This window comes from Gallinula chloropus, assembly GCF_964237585.1.
Source record: "Gallinula chloropus genome assembly, chromosome: 15".
Classification (NCBI taxonomy): Eukaryota; Metazoa; Chordata; class Aves; order Gruiformes; family Rallidae; genus Gallinula; species Gallinula chloropus.
The window spans coordinates 14,733,664-14,759,437 of NC_140100.1; the positions used below are offsets into that span (position 1 = coordinate 14,733,664).

At 54.2% G+C, this 25,774-nt stretch overlaps 1 protein-coding gene across 1 annotated transcript in view; it reads left to right on the forward strand.

Moving 5' to 3' along the window:
- Positions 1-8,721: 8,721 nt before the first annotated feature.
- The window catches only part of PIGQ (phosphatidylinositol glycan anchor biosynthesis class Q), a gene marked incomplete at its 3' end in the record, with an annotated part of 39,149 nt that continues 22,096 nt past the window's right edge, over positions 8,722-25,774 (forward strand). Inside the window, exons 1-4 of the mRNA XM_084270819.1 lie at positions 8,722-8,733; positions 10,766-11,466; positions 17,592-17,723; positions 19,567-19,687. Coding sequence (XP_084126945.1) covers positions 10,793-11,466; positions 17,592-17,723; positions 19,567-19,687 — 927 coding nt within the window. The 5' untranslated portion in view covers positions 8,722-8,733; positions 10,766-10,792. The remainder of the gene's footprint in view (positions 8,734-10,765; positions 11,467-17,591; positions 17,724-19,566; positions 19,688-25,774) is intronic.

Here is a 25,774-nt window from a genome sequence, read left to right on the forward strand (position 1 = left end):
CAGAAGCCCCAAGCAACATGTCCTAGAAGATACTAGCAGGGCCAGGAGGAACACCATCCTCTTTGTCTCTTCCTCAGTCCTCTTTCTCAGCCTTGTCCCTCCCTTTGCTTGGAAGCACCCACACACTAGGAACAAGCAGGGGAGGATGCTGACTCCCCTTGAGGCACAAATGGCATCTCCAGGGCTGGTGGCACGCTGGGGAAGCAGCACAGGTGTGCTGAGACCTGGCAGGGGGCTGATCCACAAGTGCAATGCAGCTGCATGGATGGACAGCCCCACCTGCTATCACCCAAACTGCAGCTCTCCTGGAGGAACCACAAGTCCTCCTTGTCCCCCTGGGCTCACATCTGTGGGAGGAAGAGGAGCAGAGCTCAGGCAGCCCAGGAAGGCATCACCTGCAGCTCATCTTGGATCTGCTGTCCCAGCTGTTGGTGGTCCCTCACTGCTCTCACCATCACAACCACCACGGTGGCATCACTGCCTCTGGCTCTGCCCTGGTCACAGTCCCCTGACTCTGTGGGGACACCACTGCAGCAGGCTTAACCTGCTGCAAATCCTTCCACTCCTAGCAGGCAACAACAGAGGTGGAACTGGGGGCCAGTCCCAGGGGAGCACAGCTCCTGAGCTGCTCCTGCAGCCACTGTATTCTCCATCCCTCCATGGCATGTGGACAGTGTGGGCAGGCGTGGAGGAGCAGCTATCCCATCTCCTCAGCTTTCAGTGAGGGAAAAGAGTACAAAGAGCCTCTTCCTGCTGTGCTCCCCCTGCCTGCTTGTTACTGCAGTTGGAGGCTTCCTTTCCTTTCCCTCTCCTGGATGCCCATTGGCCCAGGGCAGACCCATTCTGCCTTTGGAGATGGATCAAAGGCCCAGGAGGGAAGCACCGGGGGTTTCAGTGCCTAACAGCACTCTGGCTCTCAGGGTGAGATCCCAGCTGAGGATGATGTTTGATCTGCTCCTGCCTTGGCCACCCACTCCCCTGCCCAGGGCCCACACTTGCTGGGATGGAGCTGATGAGGGTGATGCTGAGGAGTGTCAGCACCAGGGCTGGGTGCTCCCCTCTGCTGCACTCTTGGGGTGCAGGTGAAGATGCTGAGGGTCAAAGGGTTGAAGGGTAAGTAGTTCAGCAGTGCTCCATGACTCCCAGAGCCCTTCCCACTGGGATGAGTTTGCAGAAAGCATCTGTCCCCTTCACATGTCTCTTATGGCCTTATGGGACATTGTTCCCTGCCTGGACATGAGGACACTTTGCTTTCTTCCCACCAGCCTCCTTCAGCTGGGGTGGAGATGCTGCAGGAACCAAGCCAGGGTGGGATGGAGTGACCCAGCCAGTGGCATGGTGCCTAGCTCCCACGGGGACAGGATGGTGCCCAGGGCCTGGAGACACAGGGTGGCAATAGGGACACTGCCAGCAGGGCTGGATGGGGCTCCCCACGGGGCTGCTTCCCACAGGAGAAGGGCCTTGTACCAGTGCCCCATTGTGCTTCACAGCTTTTGGCCCTCTCTGCCACGCTCAACAGGGAGCTTGATGTCTCAAAGAGGATTAACTTCCTAATCCTCTTGTGAGCCTTGTGGGAGCGGGAGGCTGTGGAGGAGGAACAGAGCAAGGGAAAAGCCAAAGCATCAGCTCAGCCCTTATCAGACCCTGGAGAATCTTCCCCATGGGTTAGCTGACTGGCAGCAGTGACTCTGGGGTGCTCATGCTGGCTGGAGGTCAGTGCCACGGGGGTTTTAGGGACCAGAGTAGGTACAAGTTCCTTTCCTTGGAGGGCTTTCAGTGATGCCTGAAGAGGAGTTGAATTCCTGCTCTCTCCTCCATGTAACCAGGATTAGGAAGTCCCATCCTGCATGGGGTGAGTGGCCTCCAAGAGCACCCTCTGCCAGCGTTCCCCGGAGCCCCGGCATGTCCCCAGGTGCTGCAGGGCCCTTGGGGACAGTGGAGGAGTGCAGCTGGGACGGGGGCTCTGCCCAGGCTGGAGAGCACGTTTCCTGTGTGTGGCCATGCAGGCAGATGCTCAGCTCCCCACCAAAAACTCTCACGCTGTCCTGGGACGCCCCTTTCTGCTGCACACACAGAGAAAAGCGCATCTTTCTGCTAATTAGTGCCAATCATCCCCCTGGTTGTTCAGACTGATGGAGCCGCCTGGTGTCTGCACAAAGAAACGGCAAGTCCAGCCAGCCCCACACCCCACACCCCCCCATTCCATCCCCACCACCGGCCACCCCTGCTGGCAGCAAACAACCCCAGCCCGTGCTGAAGGCGCTCCAGAGCAGGCTGGGGAGCGCTGGCACCCTCAGGGCTGGAGTGCTCCAGCCTCTGGTCTGGACCTGAGCTCCCAGGGGTTCTGCTGCACCGTGACAATTAAGCCTGCACCAGACACCGTGGCCATCCGTGCCCCCTGCACCAGGTATGGAGCTGTCACCTAGCTGGGGGACGGTGATCAAAGGATGGGTAGCAACGACATTGGCCCATCCCGTGGGGTCTCAGAAAGCCAATGGGATCCTGGGCTCCATCAGCAGAGGGGTGGCAGCAGGGACAGGGAGGGGATTGTCCCTCTCTGCTCGGCCCTCGGGAGGCCCCAGCTGGAGTCCTGTGTCCAGAGCTGGGGCCCCAGCACAAGAAAGATGTGGGACTGTTGGAGAGGGGTCAGAGGAGCCACAAAGATGCTCAGAGGGCTGGAGCAGCTCCCCTACGGAGAGAGGCTGAGGGAGCTGGGCTGGTTCAGCCTGGAGAAGAGAAGAGAAGGCTGTGGGGGGACCTCATTGCAGCCTTCCAGTCCCTGAAGGGAGCAGAGAAACAGGAGGGAATCAGCTTGTTCAAAGGGCAGAGACTGGCAGGACAAGGGGGATGGAGTGAAGCTGAAGGAGGGAAGGGTTAGATGAGATATTAGAGGGAAGTTATTTCCAGAGAGAGTGGTGAGGGGCTGGAACAGGCTGCCCAGAGAGGGGGTGGATGCCCCCATCCCTGGAGGTGTTTAAGGCCAGGTTGGATAGGGCCCTGGGCAACCTTGTGTAGCTCCAGGCCTGGAGGTTGGTGTCCCTGCCTGTGGCAGGGGGTTGGAGCTCTGTGATCCTTGGGGACCCTTCCAACCCAGACCACTCTGGGATTCTACGATTCTATGACCTCCCATTGACTCCTTGTACACATGCACAGTGCCAGGAGGGTGCCGTGCCCGTCCCCCTGGACACAGAGATCAGCAGAGAACCCAGGCACGTACCTTGTGGGCACTCAAGGAAGACCTGCTGTCCTTGGGCCACAGGAGGACAAAACCCGATGGGACTTCACCACTTGCAAGTATTGTACTCCAGGAAACTGGAGTCCTGGACTGGACCCAAACTCTCTTCCCCTGGTGCCCCTCATCTCCAGCAGACAGACCATGTCCCCATCCCTGAACCCTGCAGCTCCTGCTGTCAGCATGAGCATGGGCTATGCCAGGACCCTGCCACGACACAAGCATCTCCTGGGGTCTGGGGGTGGCTTTCAAACAGGTTGTGACAGAGCCCTGGTCCTGGAAAGGTGAACGGGAGCCCCAGGGCCAGGCTGTGTTTGTTTATCCCGGTGATGGAGCACACAACAGCAAAACAAAAGGTCAGGCCCTGTTGCCCTGGGAGATGGTTTTTGAAGCTGCCTACTGTCCTGCTGGGGCTGGGATGGAGCAGCCCCCGCGGTTGTCATGTCATTTTTGTGATTTTGGCTGGTAATAGGTCTGAAGTGGCCTCCCAGATGCTGAGAGCTTTGGGGATACAGGACCAGAAGGGCCTTAAACACACTGAGAGAGGAGCACCTAGGGCTTTGGAGGCAGATCCATGGCACAAAGCTCCCACCCATGTCCTTCCTCCGAAGGACCAGGCATCCTCAGCTCCTGCAAGCATCCCAAAAGGTGGGGGTGGTCTGATCCAAACTTCATTTACCTTTGGCCCATGTGAGTAACAAACAGACACAACCATGTTCAAGCCTTGGCCAGGGTAAGGCAGACGCTTTGGGCTCGCTGCTGGTGAGAACGACCTGAGCACCACCAGCAAAGCACTGCCAGGGAGGGAGGGCAGGCTCTGACCAGCCCTTTGCAGGTTCTGACCCCCCCCTTTGCAGGATGGTCCCAGCTCACTCTGATTTTAGTCCTGACCATCTTTGCTTGAGCTGAACTGATAACCACCACTGTCAGCTCCAAACACGGCCTTGCCCAGATGTGGGGAGCCAAGGTGGAGCAGCATATGGAGGTGGAGAGCTGGGCTGTGCCTCTTCCATCGCTGGACCCCAAAGCCAGCAGGGCAAAACCCACCAGTCTCAGACTGAGGCACACAGCTGCAGAATGCCCAGACTGGGAGCACATGGGCAGCCAGCAAAGAGGTAGTGAGGCAAGCCAGGACCCCCGATTCAAGGTGTGAGTGTCCCTGTCCCACCCCAGCAGCCACTAAGGGTCAGGTGAGGCCTTTGCCTCCATAAAAGCCTCAAACCATCCCTGCAGCTGGGTACTTTGGGCTTGCTTTCTTTTTGTACTCAGCACTGGTGAGGCTGCACTCCCAGTGCTGGGTCCAGTTCTGGGCTCCTCACCATAAGAGGGACATTGAGGTCCTGGAGTGAGTCCAGAGAAGGGCAACCAGGCTGGGGAAGGGGCTGGAGGGCAAATCCTCTGAGGAGCAGTTGAGGGAGCTGGGGGTGTTCAGCCTGGAGAAGAGGAGGCTGAGGGGAGACCTTCTCCCCACCTCCCCTGCCCTGCCAGGAGGGTGCAGAGAGGTGCGTGATGGTCTCTTCAGCCAGGGGACAGGAGCTGGGACAAGGGGCAATGGGCTCAAGCTGTGCCAGGGCAGGGTCAGAGCAGATGGGAGGGAAAAGTTCTTCCCTGGCAGAGTTGTCAGGGCCTGGCCCAGGCTGCCCAGGGAGGGGCTGAGTCCCCTTCCCTGGGTGTGTTTAACAGACGGGGAGATGAGGTGCTCAGGGATCTGGTTTAGCTCAGGATGGGAACGGTTGGACTTGATGATCTCAAAGGTCTTTTCCAACCTGGTGACTCTGTGATTCTTTTCCCTTTGGCCAGAGCAGGAAGATGGGATGTAGCCTGACCCTGGAGGAAAGGCACCTCCTCTCTGCCCCTGACACCAGCAGGGACCAACACCCGTGTACGTCAGGCCTTGCCTTGCTGCTTCTGGCTGTCGGCACTGGGAGCTTTGGTGTTTACCCAGGCGCAATCGCCCGTCACTAACAACACAACAGTCCCTGCCCGCTGCCTGACACAGCCCAGGAAGCAGGACGGAGCCGGTGGGAGGGCAGCGCTGCTGCAAGGGACAAACAGCCCCCAGGACGGCAGGACACAGGTACAAGATCTGTGGAGTTGAGCTTGTGGTCGTGCGTGTGGTCACTGGCCTGAGCCGTGCTGGGGACAGCATCAGGGCCCTCTGTCTGCTGTCTGGTGGCAGCTTTGGATGCCCAGTGCCATTCCCTCACTGGGAAGTGAGGTGGACACCTCTGGGGCTGGGTGTGTGTGGGCCGGCAAGTCAGGCCCCTGGTTGGTGACTCGGTTTCCCCACTTGTAAAATCCACTTCCTTGGACTTTTGAACTCTCTCTGGCTCTGAAGGGAGACCCCACTGTGCAGTCACCAGGGGCAGGGGAGGGCTTACTCACATGGGAGTGGAGGAATTCACATCCTGGGTGTCTCAAGTGTTAGGATGGACTGAGCATGGTTTGGAGAGAGGAGGCTTAGGGTTAGGAAAACTTTTTAAAGGTCTGAGAGAAGCAACTGTCTCAGGAACTGGAGAGGTGGAGATCCCATCTCTGCTTTACACATCAATCTTCACACCAGATCTGGCTCCAGCTGAGCTGTCACTGAAGCCAGTGGACCTTTTAAGCTGGTTCCTCCAACTGCAGATCCAGCTTGCTGACTCATTTTTGTGCCTGTTTGTCCTTGTTTGTCTTTGTATCCCGACCTCATGATTAGCTGGCAGGGCTATGGTCTGGTCTCTGTTGTGTCAGAGTGAATCCAGACTAGCACCAACACCTTGACCTTGAATAGACAGCAAGCACCTGAGCTCAAAGCACGTCCCCAGACATGGCAGCAGGCAGGGACAGTAACAGTCCTACTCTTTCCCCAAAACAGGGACAAGAGATTTGTCATGGACTACACTCTGGAGACCAGCCAGCAAAAGGAGAAACTTCTGAAAACCATCTATACCCTCCAGCTGAAGTCGTTCACCACACTCCAGGCAGCCAGCCCGCTACTGAGCAGCCAGCGTGGCATGGGCATGGTGACACAGCACCAAGTCCACGAGCTGGCAGACAAGACCAAAAGCCTGTGTGGAGACCTGGACAACATCAGGAACCTCCTCCACTATTACCAGGACAACCTGGTCCAGCGGATCCCCAACCCCACTGGCAGCCGCTACGGGGTAGTAAGTGGAATCCATTGCTCCCTGGATGGCTCCATCTACGTGACAGCTGAGAGTGCTCCCTGGGTCCATGTCCTCAGCAGCACAGGCCAAACACTGCAGTCCCTCTCCTGCCGGCAAACAGGGAAGGATGGCGGCACTTTCTTGCCAGAAGACGTGACTGTAACTCGGATGGGAAGGGTGGCCGTGGCTGACATGATGAACGGAGCCATCTGGGTCTTCAACCCTCACACCAGCCTCTCCAAGGGGGAATGGCTAAAGATCAGGCAGGTTGGTTCCCCCAGGGGTATTGGAGTGGACTCCACGGGCAAAATCTTGGTGGCAGACTATGCACAAGGCCAAGTCCACAGCTTTTCTCTGGACCATGCCTTCAAGACACTCAACATCCACTCAGTCACCAACCTTCAGGGGCCTCGTTACATCAGCCCAGCACCCAAGGGAGGCTTTGTGGTAAGCGAGGAGTGCGGAGACGTCAAAGTCTTCACGAGCAGCCGAAAGCTCCTCTGCTCCCTCAGCAGCAAATACGGACACCGGTTTGGCAACCCAGCTGGGGTCTGCGTTGACATGGATGGCAGCATCGTGGTGGCAGACGAGCAGCGCCGCACCGTCCACTTGTTCCCAGATCACGGCACTCCCATCTGCCTGGTGTCCAGAGGGCTGCAGAGGCCCGCTGGTGTGGCTTGCTCCCCCTTTGGGCACCTCTTTGTGGCAGACGCAGGGGACAACTGTGTCAAGGTCTTTAAGTACTGCATGAGGTCACCATATGGCCCCACCAGCCCCAGGGCACCATGGCAGGGAGTGGGGTTGGTTCCACCCCAACCCCACTGAGCTTTGGGTCTGCTGGTGAGCTGTGAGCTCCACTGCATGGTCCCTTATTGCCCTCCAGTTTCTCCAAAACGGAGAAACTACAAGTTTCTTGGACCTACCAGAGTAGCTGAAAGAGAACACAGCTATTCAGAACCGGCGATGCACTGGTGCCTTGGCAAACTTGTTGCTACACCCTTGAAACCTTGTGTACTTTTTCAAAGATAATACAATTCTTTCCCTTCCCTGCACGCTGTCTTTATGTGGCTGTGGTTCCACCTTCCTGATGTGGGGGGTATGCTGGAGGGGTAAGGCCAGCTCAGAGCTGACAGCCACGGTCCAGGTTTGCAGCAGGCTGCAGGAGAAGGAACGTAACCTGTTCTGTGCTGCATTCCTGACCTCTGCAGGGAGCCACCAACCACTGCATGGAGTAAATTGCATACAGACATGCAGAATGGCTCATGCCAAACCAGGTCCTGGGGCTGAGGCTTCTTCCCTGATGCCCTGTTCTCCCCTGGATAGGAGTGCTTGAGGAGCCACAGCACTGCCTTTATCAGCAGAGGCCAGGGGAAAGCAGGCAGGGTGTGGTGGCAGAGGGAAAGGCATTTTCCTCTCCCCCCTCCACCCCTCAGCACAGTGATGACTCCTCAGCCTCTGACGATGTCCCAGACCTAAGCCCAGTCACCACCTCTCACCCCAAACCAACCCCAGCGAGGACCCCTTCTCCTTCCTGGGCCTGGCACAAGCTCTAAAGACGACGGCTGCCCTGTGATGCCCTCCCAGACCCAGCGTCCCTGCGAAGCCAGGCAGCCCCGGGGGCGAGCCCAGCAGCGGGGACAGAGGTTTCCCAGCACCGGGCTAAGCCTGTCCCATGCCCCCTTCCAAAGCACCCCCAGAACACCAGTCTTCCCCCACCTCCTTTCTGTGGCTCTCGACAACAACAGCCACCAAGGCCTCTCCTCCAGCCCAGCGCTGCGGCCCCTGCGGGCCCCACCTCCGCACCCCTCAAGCAGCCCCGGGCCCTCCCTCCGGAGCTCGCTGGCAACCTCTCGGCCCCAGGGGCAGGAAGCTCCTGGGTGAGGCTACCCAGGGGCCCCCCTGCCCGGCGGGGACGGGGACCTGCGGGGTGCGGCGGGGTCAGGCGAGCCCCTGGCCGTGCCCCAGGCCCGGGTAACGGCACGCCTGAGGAGGGCTGGGCGAGCCGCGTTCTTATCGGCCTGCTCAGCCGGCGGGAAGGCGCCGGGACCGGCCGCTGGCGAGCAGCGCGGCTCGGTAAGCCGAGGCAGACCCCCGCCGCAGCAACCCCAAGCCCCCTCCGAGCAGCTGAACGACGCGGCCTTAAGAAGCCAGCGGGGAAAGCGGAGCCGGGCCGGGAAGAACGTCGGGAGAGAGAGAGAGGCTCCGGCGCCGGGCGGTCCCGCAGCTCGGTCGGAACGCGGGAGGCCGGTTCCCGGTGCCGGCCGGGCCCGCCGCGGTGCACAGCCCGGCGCCGGCGGTGTCTCGGAGCGGCCGGTGCCCGGAAGCGGCCGGCGCGGCGGAGCGGAGCGGGCGGTAGGCGGTGGCGGCGGGGAGGGAAGGAGGGAGGGGAGCGGGGTGCGCAGGCCTGCCCGGCCCTGGGAGGGTGTCCGCGGCCCCGGGGCTGTTGGCCCTGCCCGGCTGCTCCAGGTGCAGGGGCAGCCCGGGGGCCTTAGACTCGCGCGGGGAAGGGGGTGTCGGGGAGGAGGCGTTTCACTGCTGCCGCCTCTCAGCCCGCCCCTGCCTGAAGGTCACTGGGTGAGCGAGAGGTTGGGGGGTTTGGCCCTGCTCCTGCTCCCCCGGGACAGCCCCGGCACCTTGGCAGCGCGTCCTGCACCTCCTGGCCCTAAGCCGGGTGGAAGGACCTGGGGATGCTCAGGCATGGTGTGGTGAGACGGGGGCTGCATCCCTGCTCCTCACCTTTGCTCTTCTGCCTGGAATTCTGGCATGAAGCAGCCACCGGGCCCTTTCTTCATCAGTCGGTTGCACTCGTGCTTCCTCGGTGGTGTCTGTGGTGGGTTTCGCTGTGTTGATGTTCTGTGACACCTCGGGAGGGGAAGAGCTGGGGGTTTCCAGCAGAAATGGGCAGGTCTGGAAGGCTGTAGGTACTTTATGTGTGGGGACTAAGCAGAGAGGTGGGTTGAGAACTGGCTGTTGGGCCGAGCTCAGAGGGTGCTGTTCAGTGGAGCAGAGTCTGGCTGGAGACATGTGACAAGCGGTGTTCCCCAGGGCTGGGTGTTGGGTCCAGTCCTGTTTAACATCTTCATTGATGACCTTGATGAGGGAATAGTGTCCCTGCCCTGCCAGGAAGGTGCAGAGAGGTGGGCAATGGTCTCTTCAGCCAGGGGACAGGAGCTGGGACAAGGGGCAATGGGCTCAAGCTGTGCCAGGGCAGGGTCAGAGCAGATGGGAGGGAAAAGTTCTTCCCTGGCAGAGTTGTCAGGGCCTGGCCCAGGCTGCCCAGGGAGGGGCTGAGTCCCCTTCCCTGGGTGTGTTTAACAGACGGGGAGATGAGGTGCTCAGGGATCTGGTTTAGCTTAGGAAGGGAATGGTTGGACTTGATGATCTTAAAGGTCTTTTCCAACCTGGTGATTCTGTGATTCCTCTTTCCCAGCGACTGGGTCCCTGTGGGGTTCTCACATCTCTAAGCAACCACTGAAGGACAGACAAGGACAACAGGCGCTGGATGCCGCCTGCTCTGTGCCAGCACCCTCCTTACTGCAGTTATATTTCTGTGAGAACCTCCACCTCATTTCACCAGACATTGTCAGCTGCCCTGAAGCTCCTTTTCATAAAAGTCTTACAAAGCCACTGAGATGTTTTATTAATGGTGTGAAGAATGATGCTGTAGATAAACCACCAATAAAACAGAGATGCTACTCCTTTTTTTTTTCTTTTTTAGGATGTCCTAGCTAATGAATTAAAACTCCTTATGGTAACTGCAAGGGGTTAATCACTGTAGTCCCTTGTGACAAAATTACCATCTCTGTGCCCAGATGAGGGGAGGGAGACAGAAGGAGACCAGTGGCTTGACTAAGGTGTTCGGTGGGTTTGCTACAGAGCACAGCTCTGGGTTCCTGGATGATAAAGGAGGCTCTCAAATCATCTGGCTTTATAACAAAACCCAGTTTTTGATTGTCAGTAATAGCAGGAACTGGTTCCCCAGAGGCATCACAGTGTGCACAGTGCAGTCCCTTCTGTAGGAAGCACCTGAGCACATCCAGTGTCAGAGCCACGCGCCGAGGCTTGAGGGGATCCTGATCTGGGCTGGCCGGAGGGGCCGTGCTCCTCAGTGTGCCATCATGAAAGACTGCTCCAGGACCAGGGAAGGGCTTTGCTGAGAAACTCCAGGCTCACTGCCTCTCACTTCACACACTGCAGATTATCAGGAACCTCCTGAATACGTCTCTGCTGTGTGTGTAGCTGTTGGCTGCCGGTCCAACGCGAGCAGTTGGACTTCATGTTTTAGAACTTGGTTGGGCCTCCTCACTGGTGACTTTGGTCAGCTCAGATTTTCCTTGCATTTAATTGCCATACTCAAAAGTTTCCTTTCTTTCTTTCTTGGCAGTTGCTCCGCTCTTCCAGGCTTGCTGTCATGGTCCTTAAAGTCTTCTTCCCATCGTGCTGCTCCTCGGCAGAAAGTGGCATCCTGGTGGGGCGCTGGATCTCGGAGCAGAGCTCTGCTGTCATCCTTGCTGTGCTCCACTTCCCTTTCATTCCTGTCCAGGTGAAGCAGTACCTCAGCCAAGTCCAGAGGGTGACCAACGTCAGCGTTTCTGTGCTCGGCTCATGGAGCAACAGCAAAGAGGAGAAAGAAGAGAGTCTGACTGAGTTCTTGGAAGACCTTGGGACAATATTCTCCCATGAGCCATGGATTCAGATAAGCAAAGAGGGAGACAGCAAATTCTGGAGCTGTTCTACCCTTCAGAAACACTCCAACAACCCAAAGAAGGAAGAAATCATTTTAGTATACTATGACCAGCGCAAAGTCATGCTTTCCCATCTACACCCCCCTTGGGACACAGCTGCCTGCACTGAGCACAGGGCAGGGGATGCTTCAAAGCTCTCTGCCATCTTTGACACAGTTGCAAAGAGCAAGATGCTCTTCATGACAGACAGGTACGATGATGGGCCCATTAAGATGACCCACTGGCAGTCGGATGGCGTTGAAGCTAGTATCATCGTGGAGCTGATGAAGCAGGCCTCTGTGCCTGCCTGCATGCTGCTCTCCTCCCTGCTTTGGCTTATCTCTGGGGTCTGCCGGAGCAGGTAAGTGATGTGGCATCAGCCAGCTCACTGTTTGACATGGAAACATCTAGAATCATGGAATGGTTTCAGTTGGAAAAGATCATCGAGCCCAACCATCCAGCCAGCCCTACTAGGTCCAACAGTAGACTGTGTCACCCAGAACAACACCTGCTCCTCTTTTAAACACCTCCAAGGATGGTGACTCACCCACCTCCCTGGGCAGCCTGTGCCATTTCCCTTAATATCCAACCTAAACTTCCCCTGAGGCAGCTTCAGACCATTTCTCCTTACCCTGTCACTAGCTACCAGGGAGAAGAGACCGACCACACCTCACTACAACCACCTTTCAGGTAGTTGTAGAGAGTGATGAGGTCTCCCAATTCCTGTTTAGGCATTTGCAGGGTCACTGCTCAAACCCAGCAGGAAATAACAGTTCAGACAAAATTGTTCTGTTGGCAAATGTCTCTCAGCTGATGGACTCTTCTCAGTGATGGCCAGTGATAACAAAGGGCAATGAGTGCAAGCTGGAGCAAAGGAGGTTCCATGTCAATATAAGGAGGAACATTTTCTCTGTGAGGGTGACAGAGCCCTGGGACAGGCTGCCCAGAGAAGTTGGGGAGTCTCTTTCTCTGGAGACATTCAAACCTGCCTGGATGTGTTCCTGTGCAAGCTAGTCTAGGAGATCCTGCTCTGGCAGGGGGGTGGGACTAGATGATCTTTAGAGGTCCCTTCCAGCTTCTAATGTTCTGTGATCCTGTGAAACAGGCTGCTGCAGAGCTCCTATTAACGTTGGGGGACCTCTGTTAAAAACACAAGACTAAAGCTTCCCTCAAATGTAGTAGAGCTCTTCAAGGAGCTGGGAAGTTTTCTGGAGACACTCACCTTCTCCCCATTTGCAGTCAGGGTAGCTGAGCCCCACTTTGGTTCATCACAGCTGAAACACAGGGTTTCCAGCTACAAAACAACATGAGGATCTCCTTAAAGGCTCAATAGGTGGGACTCCCCACTCTGTGTTTGCTGTGACTCCTTCCACAGCTGTGAAACATCAGCAAATAATGTGTCTAAATCCATCATCTCTCCAAGTTGGTGGTGCCCCAACCTTGGCATCCTAAAGCAGGCTCCAGGGAATGCTGGTCTGCATGAACCCCTGGTGAAATCCCCTTGTCAGGGCCCTGAAACCAAATAGAACACTTCACATGCAATGTGTGGCAAGTGCTTGCACGAAAGAGGAACTCTGAGCAGATTTGAAGGAGAAAAGCTTCTGCATATAAAGCTTAATAACCCATCTGGTCAGCCTGCCCAGGGGGTTGTGCCAGAGAGGGGAGGGGAGTTCAGGTTCCAGACTCCAAGGGGACATTGCCATTGATGGAATTTGGATAATAGCTACTTGTGCATTCAGGGATATATCTACTGAAAGTACAGCCTAAGGGCATAGGGAGTGGGATTTTTTTAAGAGGTTTCTAGTTATGGGATACCCCCTAAAAAGTTACAGTGAAACTCTTCATACTCATTGGGTTATGTGTTTTGGCACACAAAGAGGAAACTGCTTTTGGACTACCCCATTGGAAGAGACCAAGGGTCAAACCCAAACCAGATATAAACAGGGACCAGTGTTTCCTGGGACTGCTCTGTAAACACTGAGTATGTGTTAATTAGTCATTATTACTGGTAAGTAACTAAGTCAGGACCTTGTGGTTGGGTAGAAGGTTGGGGGTAAGCTCTGGAGGTCATTTTCTGTCTGTCCACAGACTGTGTGTGACTACCACAGGCAGGATGTTCCTTTCCTACGTAGGCACATGGTCTCAAGGGCAGACTTGTCCACCTTAATCCATGGTAGGGCTCAGACCAGGCTTAAAAGTCAGGTTAAGCCCAAGCCTTGCAGGTTTCCAGAAGGCCACAGTCTAAGCATAACTTGAGAGCTCAAGTTGGCCACAAGTAGCTTCTACCCAGCTTGTCAGCAGCTGTTCTGAGTTCAGCTTTTCCTGAGCCCAGTATGGGTGTTTTGAGCAGGGGCAGCAGCAGCTGTACAGCCCAGCAGGCAGAATGGGAGGCTCGCTGGGTGCAAACCCAGGCTGAACTTGCTCTTAACCTTGGGAGGTAGATCCAGGTTTCTTTTTGCTTTGTTTCATTCACCTGTATCAGCAATGTATTTACTTATGGGTGTTTTAAACATCAGTCTTGGGGAACAGAGATTAGTACCTGGCTTCAGAACAAATCTCCTGCTTGACCTTCTGAGTCCTTTAATGTCCTTTGGTTCAGTTTAGCATGTGATGTGTGTGGTGCAACCTCCTCTGTGCCAACATGTGCAAGGCAGAGCTCCTCACCATGAGCAGGACATTGAGGTCCTGGAGCGAGTCCAGAGAAGGGCAACCAGGCTGGGGAAGGGGCTGGAGGGCAAATCCTCTGAGGAGCAGCTGAGGGAGCTGGGGGTGTTCAGCCTGGAGAAGAGGAGGCTGAGGGGAGACCTTCTCCCCACCTCCACTGCCCTGCCAGGAGGGTGCAGAGAGGTGGGCGATGGTCTCTTCAGCCAGGGGACAGGAGCTGGGACAAGGGGCAATGGGCTCAAGCTGTGCCAGGGCAGGGTCAGAGCAGATGGGAGGGAAAAGTTCTTCCCTGGCAGAGTTGTCAGGGCCTGGCCCAGGCTGCCCAGGGAGGGGCTGAGTCCCCTTCCCTGGGTGTGTTTAACAGACGGGGAGATGAGGTGCTCAGGGATCTGGTTTAGCTCAGGATGGGAATGGTTGGACTTGATGATCTTAAAGGTCTTTTCCAACCTGGTGACTCTGTGATTCAGGGAGGGTTGAAGGATATTCCTTGCAGGTGTGCTTCCAGCCCCCTCCTCCCTGTCCTGGCACAGGACAGCCCATAAAATGGGATCTACCAGGTTTTCTCTCCTCCTGGACACCAGACTTCTTTATTCCCCCCCCCATGTTTTTGTGCTGTTAAGGGATAGTCAGAGTTGAAAAGCTAAAGAAAGAGATCGGTGATTTCCCCTCCGGCTGCAGAGGCTCGGGGGGTGTTTTGGTGATGCCCGGCAGCAGCACTGGGGGTCTCAGCGCCCGCACCCAGCCAGCCCCACGCAGCGTCTCCGGTGAAGGCATTTCTTCAGCACCACCTTGTGCCGAGGGGTGGCCATAGCAATGCTCTCCTCAGAGGAACTTAGGTGCAGGATTTCTGTGACCGCTGAAGGTCTCTAACGTGCCACTGGGGACAACAGGATAGTTTAGTATTGAGGCAATAAACTGCAAGGAGCAGAGAGACAGCCAGGGGCTCTGGTTAGTGGAGCTGTACTGTTTGGGTGTGATGCTGGTTTGGTAGGTTTGCATCTCATCTGGTGTCCAGAAAATCCATCCTCACTTTGGGAAAAACTTAGATTGTGAAAATGGTGATTTATTCACACAGCCTGTGCTCATTCCTGGCTAAAACCCCTTCTCTTGGGGATTACCCCAAAGATCTGTTGGAGAGGGTTCAGAGGAGCCATGGAGATGCTCAGAGGGCTGGAGCAGCTCCCCTACGGAGAGAGGCTGAGGGAGCTGGGCTGGGTCAGCCTGGAGAAGAGAAGAGAAGGCTGTGGGGGGACCTCACTGCAGCCTTCCAGTCCCTGAAGGGAGCAGAGGAACAGGAGGGGATCAGCTTGTTCAAAGGGCAGAGACTGGCAGGACAAGGGGGATGGAGTGAAGCTGAAGGAGGGAAGGGTTAGATGAGATATTAGGGGGAAGTTCTTTGCAGAGAGAGTGGTGAGGGGCTGGAACAGGCTGCCCAGAGAGGGGGTGGGTGCCCCGTCCCTGGGGGTGTTCAAGGTCGGGTTGGATGGGGCCCTGGGCAACCTTGTGTAGCTCCAGGCCTGGAGGTTGGTGGCCCTGCCTGTGTCAGGGGGTTGGAGCTCTGTGATGCTTGGGGTCCCTTCCAACCCAGACCAGTCTGGGATTCTGTGATTCTATGATCTCCTGCTGCACAAAAACAACACACCAACACGGCGTCACTGGGGGTTTGGGTTTTGGTTTTCATTTCATTGGTTTTCCATTTCTGAAATTCATTCCCTACTCTGAGCTGTAAAGCAGTGGGAGCACTTACAGCAGCGTGCAGAGGGGTAGCAGACTACACAAGAGAGATTTTTGGCTTTCTTCCTCAGAGTCTCAGAGATGGGAGATGCCACAGCACATCTTGCAGCTATATTATTGAGCATTTTACAGCGTGTTTGTGGTGTTACTTAAGTCAGTGTGTGTAGTTACTGCCCAGAGGAAGTGTGTAAGTGGAGTAGAGGTTGTCCTCTTGCTGTGAAGTGAAAAGAGAGCCAGCACAGACAAGCATAGACTTCTGATGGGTCTTCTGGGCTCGTCCTGTGTCGTTGCACATGCTGAGGGGTGGATGAGGCTGCTTTGGAAACCAGTCTCACTCGTACAGGAGATTGCCCAGGTAGCAGTGAGCAGCAGCCCAGCCTCTCCTCTGATGCAGGAGGGCAGGGCTGTGTGCTCAGTGGGTGACCCACCAGCCAGCTGCTCCTGGCCTGGGGAGCTGTGTGCAGCAGTGAACAGTGACACGTTGCTGGAGAGGATGGGGAGGTCACCAGCCCAGCAAGGGTTTAGCACAGGGCCCAGAGCTGTTGCTTTCTGTTTCAGCTGAGATGGTCTGGCAGCTGCTGGCTTGACCAGCAATTTATCACCTGCAATCCATAACCTCCCAGGTAGAGCAGTCCTCCTTCCCCCTTCTTTGCACTTCAGGTGCAATTGTTTTCTCTAGCAAAGGTTTGCCACCCCAGGAAGCACTGGGGTAGGATATAATTGGAAGAGAAAACTCGTTTGCACTTGTGTCTTGGTGAATCTGCAAGCCTGGATTTTGGTGGCCAGTGCAGTTGCCCCCGTGTCTCACCCCCCTGCACAGTGCTCTTCAGATACCTCCTCCTGAGAAGTCAGCTGAAGAACAGCGTGCTCACTTGTCTCTAAGGTGGGAGGCTGTATTGAAGAGCTGAGTAACTGAGAGGGCTCTGGTGAAGAAGGGTGATTCACAGCCCACTGTGTGCATTTCAAACCCCATGTCTCAGAAATTTGGATGGGGAGGGGGAAGGGGGGACTTGAAGTCTCTGGTTTGGAATGGTTGGACTTGATGATCTTAAAGGTCTTTTCCAACCTTGTGATGCAGTGATTCTGTATCATTTTAGACTACACAAATCACTGTCATTCCTGTATTTATAGGTTGTGTGGTAATAAAAGTAACTCCCAGAAGTAATTGAGCATCATTTAGTACTTTTCTTCTGAGTCATAAAAACGAGCCGTGTGAATATTTCCTCCCCCACAAGCTTAATAGGGCTGTTAACTTTGAAGCCTAATTAAATGCTAAACGTCATGTTATCTCCATAATGCTGGTCACCCTTGGCAAAGCAGTGGGGAGAAGATGGAAATGAAGACCCTGAGAAAGGAATTTGGAAGTAATAAAGAAAAAAGGAATCAAGAAGAAGCAAAAGAAAAGAGGGAACAGGGGACAGGAGCTGCAGGGGGAACACAGCCCTTTGCTGTGACTGAGAGAGTGGTGAGGGGCTGGAAGTGGCTGCCCAGAGAGGGGCTGGGTGCCCCGTCCCTGGGGGTGTTCAAGGCCAGGTTGGATGGGGCCCTGGGCAGCCTTGTGTAGCTCCAGGCCTGGAGGTTGGTGTCCCTGCCTGTGGCAGTGGGGGTTGGAGCTCTGTGATCCTTGGGGTCCCTTCCAACCCAGCCCAGTCTGGGATTCTATGATACTGGTGACATTGGGACGTGTGAAGCAGTTGCACCACGTTGTGTTGCTGTGCTGTGCACACAACCACCTTGCCTGGTGTCTCCTGGAGGCTTAGAGCAGCATTCTGTCCTGGTGAGCATCCCAGAGCACAGGGTGCAACCAGGATTGCCTTCTGGATTCCTGGGAAGAGTGAGCTACCTGGTTTTACAGCAAGGAAAGGAGAGGTTGGGTTGTTTCCTTTAGATGGCTTGATCTGGAAAGGCTGCCTTCATTCTCTTAACCTTTAAGACAGTAGTTAGCATCTCCTGTTCTTTAATGACAATGTGTCGGCACCACCTCCGGCTGCGGAGCCTGAACACGGAATGTTCTGCCTGGAGTTTGTGTGCTGTGCAGCCTGCTGTATGGCAAAGGCAAACAGGCATGTTCCCATGGTGTTTCTGCAGGGTGCTGAAGTTTTGGCCTTTGTCTTTCTTGTGGAGCAAGCTCTCAACTTGTGAGCAGTTGGGACACCGCCTGCAGCACCTCCAGGTCATCAGCATCAACAAGAAGGCCCAGAACCAGACTCAGCTGATGAGGTATGGAGTACACGTGAAGTCATGCATGTCTCTGCTCTGGGGAGCCCAAACTGTGTGCCCACACAGCACTGCAGGGGCCTCACTGCACCATGTCATGTTGCCTTCCTTGCTCTGCTCCCTGCTAGCCTGCAGCTCCTTGCCCTCTACTGTTTGCATTCATTGTCTAGAAGGTGATGAAGGGCCTGGAGCATCTCCCCTGTGAGGAAAGGCTGAGTGAGCTGGGGCTGTTCAGCCTGGAGAAAAGAAGACTAAGGGGGGACCTTGTTAATGTTTATCAGTATCTGAAGAGTGGGATGCAGGGGGAAACGGGCAGCCCCTTTTCAGTGTCTGTGGGGACAGGACAAGGGGCAATGGCTGCAAGTTGGAGCACAGGAAGTTCCACAGCAACATGGGGAAGAACTTTTGCCCAGTGAGGGTGAGGGAGCCCTGGGACAGGCTGCCCAGGGGGTGTGGAGTCTCCATCTCTGGAGAGATTCCAGCCCCGTCTGGACGCCGCCCTGTGCAATATGAGCTGGGGAGCTGCTTTGGCAGGGGGTTGGACCCCATGGGCTCTCCAGGTCCCTTCCAACCCCTGGGATTCTGTGATTATCCTTTTGCCAGATTCATTGTCCTCACCTTCTCCTGAGCCTGGGAAAGGCAACTGGGATATTGCCCACAGAAAGCCTGTGCTGCACCTGTGTGCATCGTGTTTTGCTGTCACTACTCCCACAAGCTCATTGCTTTCACATATGCTGCTGTTAACCAAATGCTGCAGTCAGTATTCAGTGGCAGAGAGGTTTGAATGCTCCCCTTTCACCCACTCTTTTGGGGGAAACTTTCTTGCAGTAGTGAGACCAGAGACTCCAGGAGCAGTAACACAGTCAGTGTAACAGGAGAAGCAAACGTGCAGCACAGTGTGTGGAACAGGGAGAGGCAGAGATCTGAGCCAGATACCGAGTGCCCTGTGGCCATTCCACAGCGAGTCTGGTTCTGTGTGGTTCTCTGATCCTGCAGGAACAGACTCCCAGGGACCACTTAAAATAGATTAGCAGGTTTGAAGGCCAGAAGTAGCTCTGATTGTTTAATCTGATTTCCCGAAGAACTCATGTCATGGGGTTTCATTCAGAAACTCTAGCAGGGAAGGGGCAGTTCAGCAGCCTTCAGCCTGGAGAAGAGAAGGCTGCAGGGGGACCTCATTGCAGCCTTCCAGTCCCTGAAGGGAGCAGAGAAGCAGGAGGGAATCAGCTTGTTCAAAGGGCAGAGACTGGCAGGACAAGGGGGATGGAGTGAAGCTGAAGGAGAGAAGGGTTAGATGAGATATTAGGGGGAAGTTCTTTCCAGAGAGAGTGGTGAGGGGCTGGAACAGGCTGCCCAGAGAGGGGGTGGGTGCCCTGTCCCTGGGGGTGTTCAAGGCCAGGTTGGATGGGCCCTGGGCAACCTTGTGTAGCTCCAGGCCTGGAGGTTGGTGTCCCTGCCTGTGGCAGGGGGGTTGGAGCTCTGTGATGCTTGGGGTCCCTTCCAACCCAGACCAGTCTGGGATTCAGTGATTCTATGTCTGGGAACCCACTATTTATTACATTGGTTTGACTAAAGCACACCTTGTCTAACATTCCTCTTTGTAGCTTTGAACTCACTCTTCTCTCCCCTTACTAGCAGAGGCTTTTTGGTGTGACAGGCTCTGAGCTTGGCCACAGAAGTAGGAGCACACCAGTGAACATTAAAAGATCTCTAGAACATTCCTCTTAAGTAAACTGCCCTGGTGTCCCTGGGACATGGAAGGTGATGTGTAAGTGAAGCCAATGTTAAACATTGAACACTGTCCTTCCTTCTTCTCTAACCCCATTTCCCTTTACCCTACATGCAGGAAAGCCAACATCTTTGTGTCTCTGCTGATTGATGTGGCCCTGGGGATACTGCTGATGTCCTGGCTGTACAGAAAGAATCGAATTGGTCACCTTGCTGACACTCTCATCCCTGTGGCTGATGTAAGTCTGGCCCAAGCTGTTTCTCTTTCACCTCCTGTGGGTACCAACCAGCTCTTCATGCCTGGGGTAGCTGTAAGGAGGCAATGCCTGATGCCCAAGGATTTCAGGGAGAGTCCTGTCTGCAGCAATGCAAATTAGAGCTCCTCAAGGCCAGTGAAATCTTCAAATGAAGCCTGCTGGGGCTGCTCAGAAGGAACACAGTGAGTGGAATAGTAATTAGATGTTTACAGGAGGGCTGCTCTGGCTCCTCAAGTAACAATTACTGCCTGGACAGAGCTCTGCAGCTGCAGGTCAAGTGGTTAGTGAGTCAGAATAGTTTTATTCTGGGGTCAGCAGAAAGTGTCTTCAAGTTAGTGCTATAAGGGGCATATGGGGGGACAAACCCCCCCCAACCAACCAAAAAACTTGTAACCTGAGGGTTGAATCTGATAAACTGCTGACAAGTCAAATTTGCTAAGCTGTGCTGGTGAAGAGGAATTTCATGGGGAAATCCAAAGGTGCTATCTGGTCAGGATACAAACACCTGAAATCCTGTCTAAGAGCTCTGGTGTACAGATGGTGAACTAGGAAAACTTGCTGTGTCCTGTGATTTTTCTCAAACATAACTCCTCGTGCCCACTAAGATCACTCAGCATCAGCATAAATTCATGAAGAACAAGTATGACTCATACTATCCTGCTTTTCTGGTGGCTCATTTTGGGTGCAGTACTCCAGTCTATCTGTTTAGTGGCAGTAAAGGACATGCTATGCACTTCAGAGGCTGGAGACCAGGCCACCAATCTGATGTTATCTCCATTTTAAGAGCTTCTATGTCTTGGGAATACATGTGCAGACAGTGTTGAGCATCATCATCCAGCTGCACAGCCTAATCCTTTCTCTGCCCAGTTTTACTTCTGGAAAAGAAGGTGGATCTTCCCATTGGAAGATGGTTTTAAATTGGAAGGGGGTAGATTGAGACTGGGTATTAGGAAGAAATTCTTCACTCTGAGGGTGGTGAGGTCCTGGCACAGGGTGCCCAGGGAGGTGGTGTCTGCCACACCCTGGAGGTGTTCAGGGCCAGGTTGGATGGGGCCTTGAGCAGCCTGGGCTGGTGAGAGGTGTCCCTGCCCATGGCAGGGGGCTGGGACTAGGTGATCTTTAAGGTCCCTTCCAGCCCAAACCTTTCTATGATTCTATGGTTGGTTTCTCCCTAGCAGCTGGAGAATGTCTTCTTTGCTCTTCCTCTGGCTTCCTTGTTGGGAATTTTATTCTGATTAGAGAATTCCAGCAGAAATTTTGTTTTTCCTCCTTATCTTGTCATTCTTGGGAAGAGCTCACTTTTTCCTTGGTGATGATCTGCTTGGTCCATATCTAACCTTTTAACTGTTACAAGCCATATGTCTCTGATCATTCTTGTAGACCTGTGCTTTCAGAGAGCCTGTGTGGAGTGTCTGGCATAGCTGTGGATCATGATTATTGCTGTATTTGTTATCATAGAATCCCAGACTGGGCTGGGTTGGAAGGGACCCCAAGGGTCACAGAGCTCCAACCCCCCTACCACAGGCAGGGCCACCAACCTCCAGGCCTGGAGCTACACAAGGTTGCCCAGGGCCCCATCCAACCTGGCCTTCAACACCCCCAGGCATGGGGCACCCACCCCTCATTGGGCAGCCCCTTCAAGCCCCTCACCACTCTCTCTGGAAAGAACTTCCCCCCAGTATCTCATCTAACCCTTCCCTCCTTCAGCTTTAATCCATCCCCCTTGTCTTTCCTAGTCAAATTCTGAAGGCTTGCCTGTTTTAAGGATCAATGCCAATCCTGTTCATCAGTGGCTGTGGGGTAGAAGGCACCACAGTTCCTGCAGGACACTTACTCTTGTGTTTGAGCTGCACTCTCCAAATATTTTTCTAAGTCTTACTCCTAAGTCTCTTCCTGCACAGATATTTCAGCTGGAGAAGTTTAAGTCCCCTGTGGGATTACTGGAAGTGCCCAGCTCTCAGAAATCTGATTTCTTAGCAATCTGCAAGGAGAAGTGGCTCTTGGCTGTGTTCCTGTTTGCACAGGTGGCTCCAGGAGGTGTCCCATCTGCCCACTGTCTTTTGGCAGATGGATGCTCTCCATGCTCAAGGTGTACCCAATCCCAGCACCTGGCCTGGATAACTGGCTTGTGAGAGTTGCTCATTTGTTGCCCTGTCAGTAATTTACCTCATCTGTCACTCAAGTTCCGCATCACTGTGTCTGTTGTTTTCACCACATCTCCTCTGTGTGTGGGCTTCTCTACCTTGCTATCACCCAGACCTGTTTATGTCCTTTCCTGGAAGTGCTAACTCCTCCTCTGGAAGTGTAACTCCTCCTCATGTGGGTAGCCTGATAACCAGTCAGGCCCCTTTCTTCTCTGCCTCTTCAGCCTTATCAGTTCAGGCCACTTACAGCTGCTCGGCCTCACCAGCCTTACTGTCTCCTTTCAACCACCTTAGCCTGTGGATGTAAGATCCTGTGGTGTCCCTGTGCTGCCCTCAGCGGGCATTGATGTTTGTGCATCGCTTGCAGGCCTTCAAAAAATGCAGATCTGAGTGATCCCAAAATACACCAGTGACTTCAGCGTGGGGTGCGAGCCAGCACCGCTTCTTTTCCAGTGTGACAGCAAAATCCCCCCATAGCCATTCAGCAGTAGGTTTCCTCTTGGCTGCTGAGTGTCCATCTGGTACACATTATCCCCAGCCCTGGGGCTTTCTCAAGCGCTCGTGTGTTGCCAAGTGCAGCAACTCAAACTTTCCGGTGTGCAGGACGAGTTCTCTTTCCTTCCCTCCCGCTCCTTGCTGCCCTGCTCCTGATACGTGCCCTAGATCTGATGAGGGCTTTGGCCTCACATCTCTGTGTCTGGTAATAAGGAGAACGTTAGATGTGTTATAGGCAGATTATTATGTATCACAGAACCACCAGGTTGGAAAAGACCTTTAAGATCACCAAGTCCAACCATTCCCATCCCAAGCTAAACCAGATCCCTGAGCACCTCATCTCCCCGTCTGTTAAACACACCCAGGGAAGGGGACTCAGCCCCTCCCTGGGCAGCCTGGGCCAGGCCCTGACAACTCTGCCAGGGAAGAACTTTTCCCTCCCATCTGCTCTGACCCTGCCCTGGCACAGCTTGAGCCCATTGCCCCTTGTCCCATCTCCTGTCCCCTGGCTGAAGAGACCATCGCCCACCTCTCTGCACCCTCCTGGCAGGGCAGGGGAGGTGGGGAGAAGGTCTCCCCTCAGGCTCCTCTTCTGCAGGCTGAACACCCCCAGCTCCCTCAGCTGCTCCTCAGAGGATTTGCCCTCCAGCCCCTTCCCCAGCCTGGTTGCCCTTCTCTGGACTCGCTCCAGGACCTCAATGTCCTTCTTATGGTGAGGAGCCCAGAACTGGACCCAGCACTCGAGGTGCAGCCTCACTAGTGCCCAGTCCAGGGGCACAATCCCTTCCCCAGACCTACTGGCCACACTATTTCTGACACAAGCCAGGGTGCCATTGGCTTTCCTGGCCGCCTGGGCACACTGCTGGCTCATATTCAGCCTGCAGCCACCCAACACCCCCAGGTCCTTCTCTGCCTGACAGCTCTCCAGCCAGTCTCCCCCAGCCTGTAGTGCTGCAGGGGGTTGTTCTGTCCCATGTGCAGCACTCTGCACTTGGCCTTGTTAAACCTCATCCCATTGGTCTCAGCCCATGGGTCCAGCCTGTTCAGGTCCCTCTGAAGAGCCTCCCTCTTTTACAATTACCAGGTTACATACATCACCTTACTGATTTGATTGATGTTAATACTGACAGAATGGTAGCTGGGGCGGGGGGCTGGGTACAGTGCTCATTTTCTTTCCTAGCAAACATCTCCCTGGAAGGGAGCAGAGGCAGGTAGGTTATTTTGCCTCTCAATGACTGCCAGGGTCATGAGCTCAGCCTGCTGACGTAAGGTCCAAGCCATGTTCCCTCACCATCCTTTGTCACCCCCTGATATAATGGTTCTCAAATCAGCACTTAGCTGGCAATTGTTGGTGATGCACAAGACGTCATTGCAGCTCCAACTTTCACAGCTTGACGGGCTGCACTGTGCTGACTGTAACAACAAGTCGCTTTTGTCAGTAAATGAGGCAGATGTGATTCAGAGACACCTGGGGAGTAACTGGTGAGTAGCTCTGTGCAATAAGGAGGACTGGGGTTTTTGAGCAGGTTTTCAAACCCAAGAATGGAAAAAGGGAATAATCTTCTCTCTGTAGGTGCCCTCACAACTCCTACCCTCCTGCTTCCTCTTGATCCCACCAGGCTTCCTAGTTGTTGTCCTTGGGTTTGCCCTCCCCAAGACAGCCTGGTTTCAGTACTCCCTGATTCCAAGTGCTGCATTTGTTTCTTTAAAACTGCTTATAAACCATCTCCATTTCTTTTTCTTTCCTTCACCTCTTTCATCCTTGCTGATGTGTCTTTTACTTAAGCTGTAATCTCTTTGAAACAGCTACATGTTATCATAGATCATAGCCCCAGAAGTGTTGCTGGGGTTTAGAGATAGCTGGCTGTTCCTACACAGTCATGCTGTGCTGATCCATAACCAAAGCAGGCAGAGTTTTCCTTCCTGGAAAATATTCTTGGATATTAATTTGTGGTTTAATGTGGAGCCCTTAATGCCTGCAATGGGCACAGGACAAGTGTGCTTGCAGGGAGAGTGTTGCTCTGCTGGCTCTGTCCTGCAGTAGATGCTCTGCTCAGGTGTTGCCTGTGCTCCAGGTGCCCACCCACAGAGTGCCAGGTCTCTTTCTCCATCAGTGTTGTGTCACCATTGGACCCTGTGCCTGTTGAGGCTAAAGGAAGAGCATGGTAGCACAGCAAAGATTTCCACAGTGATCTCATCTAAACTGTGCTAGCTTTAGTCTCCAGTGCCATGATGTCCCCTTTATGAAACACTTCCAGGTCACTGGATCTTATTCATGACTGCAACAGGAGAGTCAGATTCCTGGTCACCTCTTCTGATTCTGCTTGCTGTTGATCAGTCTTGAAATATCTGGCTGGAAAACAACCTGCAAGGAAAACAACCTGCTTTAGGACTGTGTTTTGGAATGCTTTGCCCAGCTCAGTAGGAGCAAGCCAAGGCACCTGCCCAGAGCTCCGTGCCCCGTCAGAATTTAGTAGCATCTCTGGGACTGGCAGCCTCCAGAAGTGCTGCAAACCAGCCTAGCTGAAGGACTGCTTTCAAGCATTTCAATATTTCATTAAAATCCCCCAAATGCTTTTTCTAAGTTACCAACCCAGCACTTTAAATATTAAACCCAGTCTATTTATAATGTAGCCAACACTTCTCAGCCACAGAGGTAAGATCTGACTTGCAGTGAGGCATTTTAAGGGACAGAGGGAAGAGGAATGAAATAACAAGGCATTTTTCCTGGATAAATTGAAGATGAAGCTCTTCATTTTGCCTCTCCACTACAAGTAAATGTTTACAAAAAGTAGATGTTTACAAACTCGTTTTGCAAGGATCCTGTTGGTGAATAAATCAAACAGAAGCATTCCTTAGAAGTAATTTCCCCTCAGGGAAATTATCCATATGGATGATGGGGAAAGTAGGCTGCAGTTCATCAGCTTTAGCATGTCTTGATGCTTCTACATGTGTGCAGTTTGGGGTGGATTCACTTGCACAGACCTGACTCCAAGGGGGCTTTTCAGGGGCTTTTCAGGCTGTTACTCACTGTCTCTGCTCATGTGGGACAGTGGGAGAGGTTGCTTCTTCCAGGTCTGGGGGGTTCCTGCTCTCAGCTCCCTCAGTTCACAGCATGATAAAAAAGACTTCACTGCTGATTTCAGGTTGAGTAGGTCAGGTGTGACCTACCAGGGAGCAGAGCCCCCCATCTTCTGCCCTACCCACTGCAAGGGGGGATCTCCTGCAGAAGAGTGGGGAGGAGAGAGAAAATCAGTAAATAACATCAGCCTGGGATTAAATCACCAGAGATTGTGAGTGAAAGCCCTCAGTGATTTGGGAACTACCTCTCTTAGGCTTTATTCTCAATGATTCAGGGGGCTTTTTGGCTTTTTATTGGGGTGCCATGGGTATCTCAACACAAAGCCTGCAGAGAGACATGGTAGATACA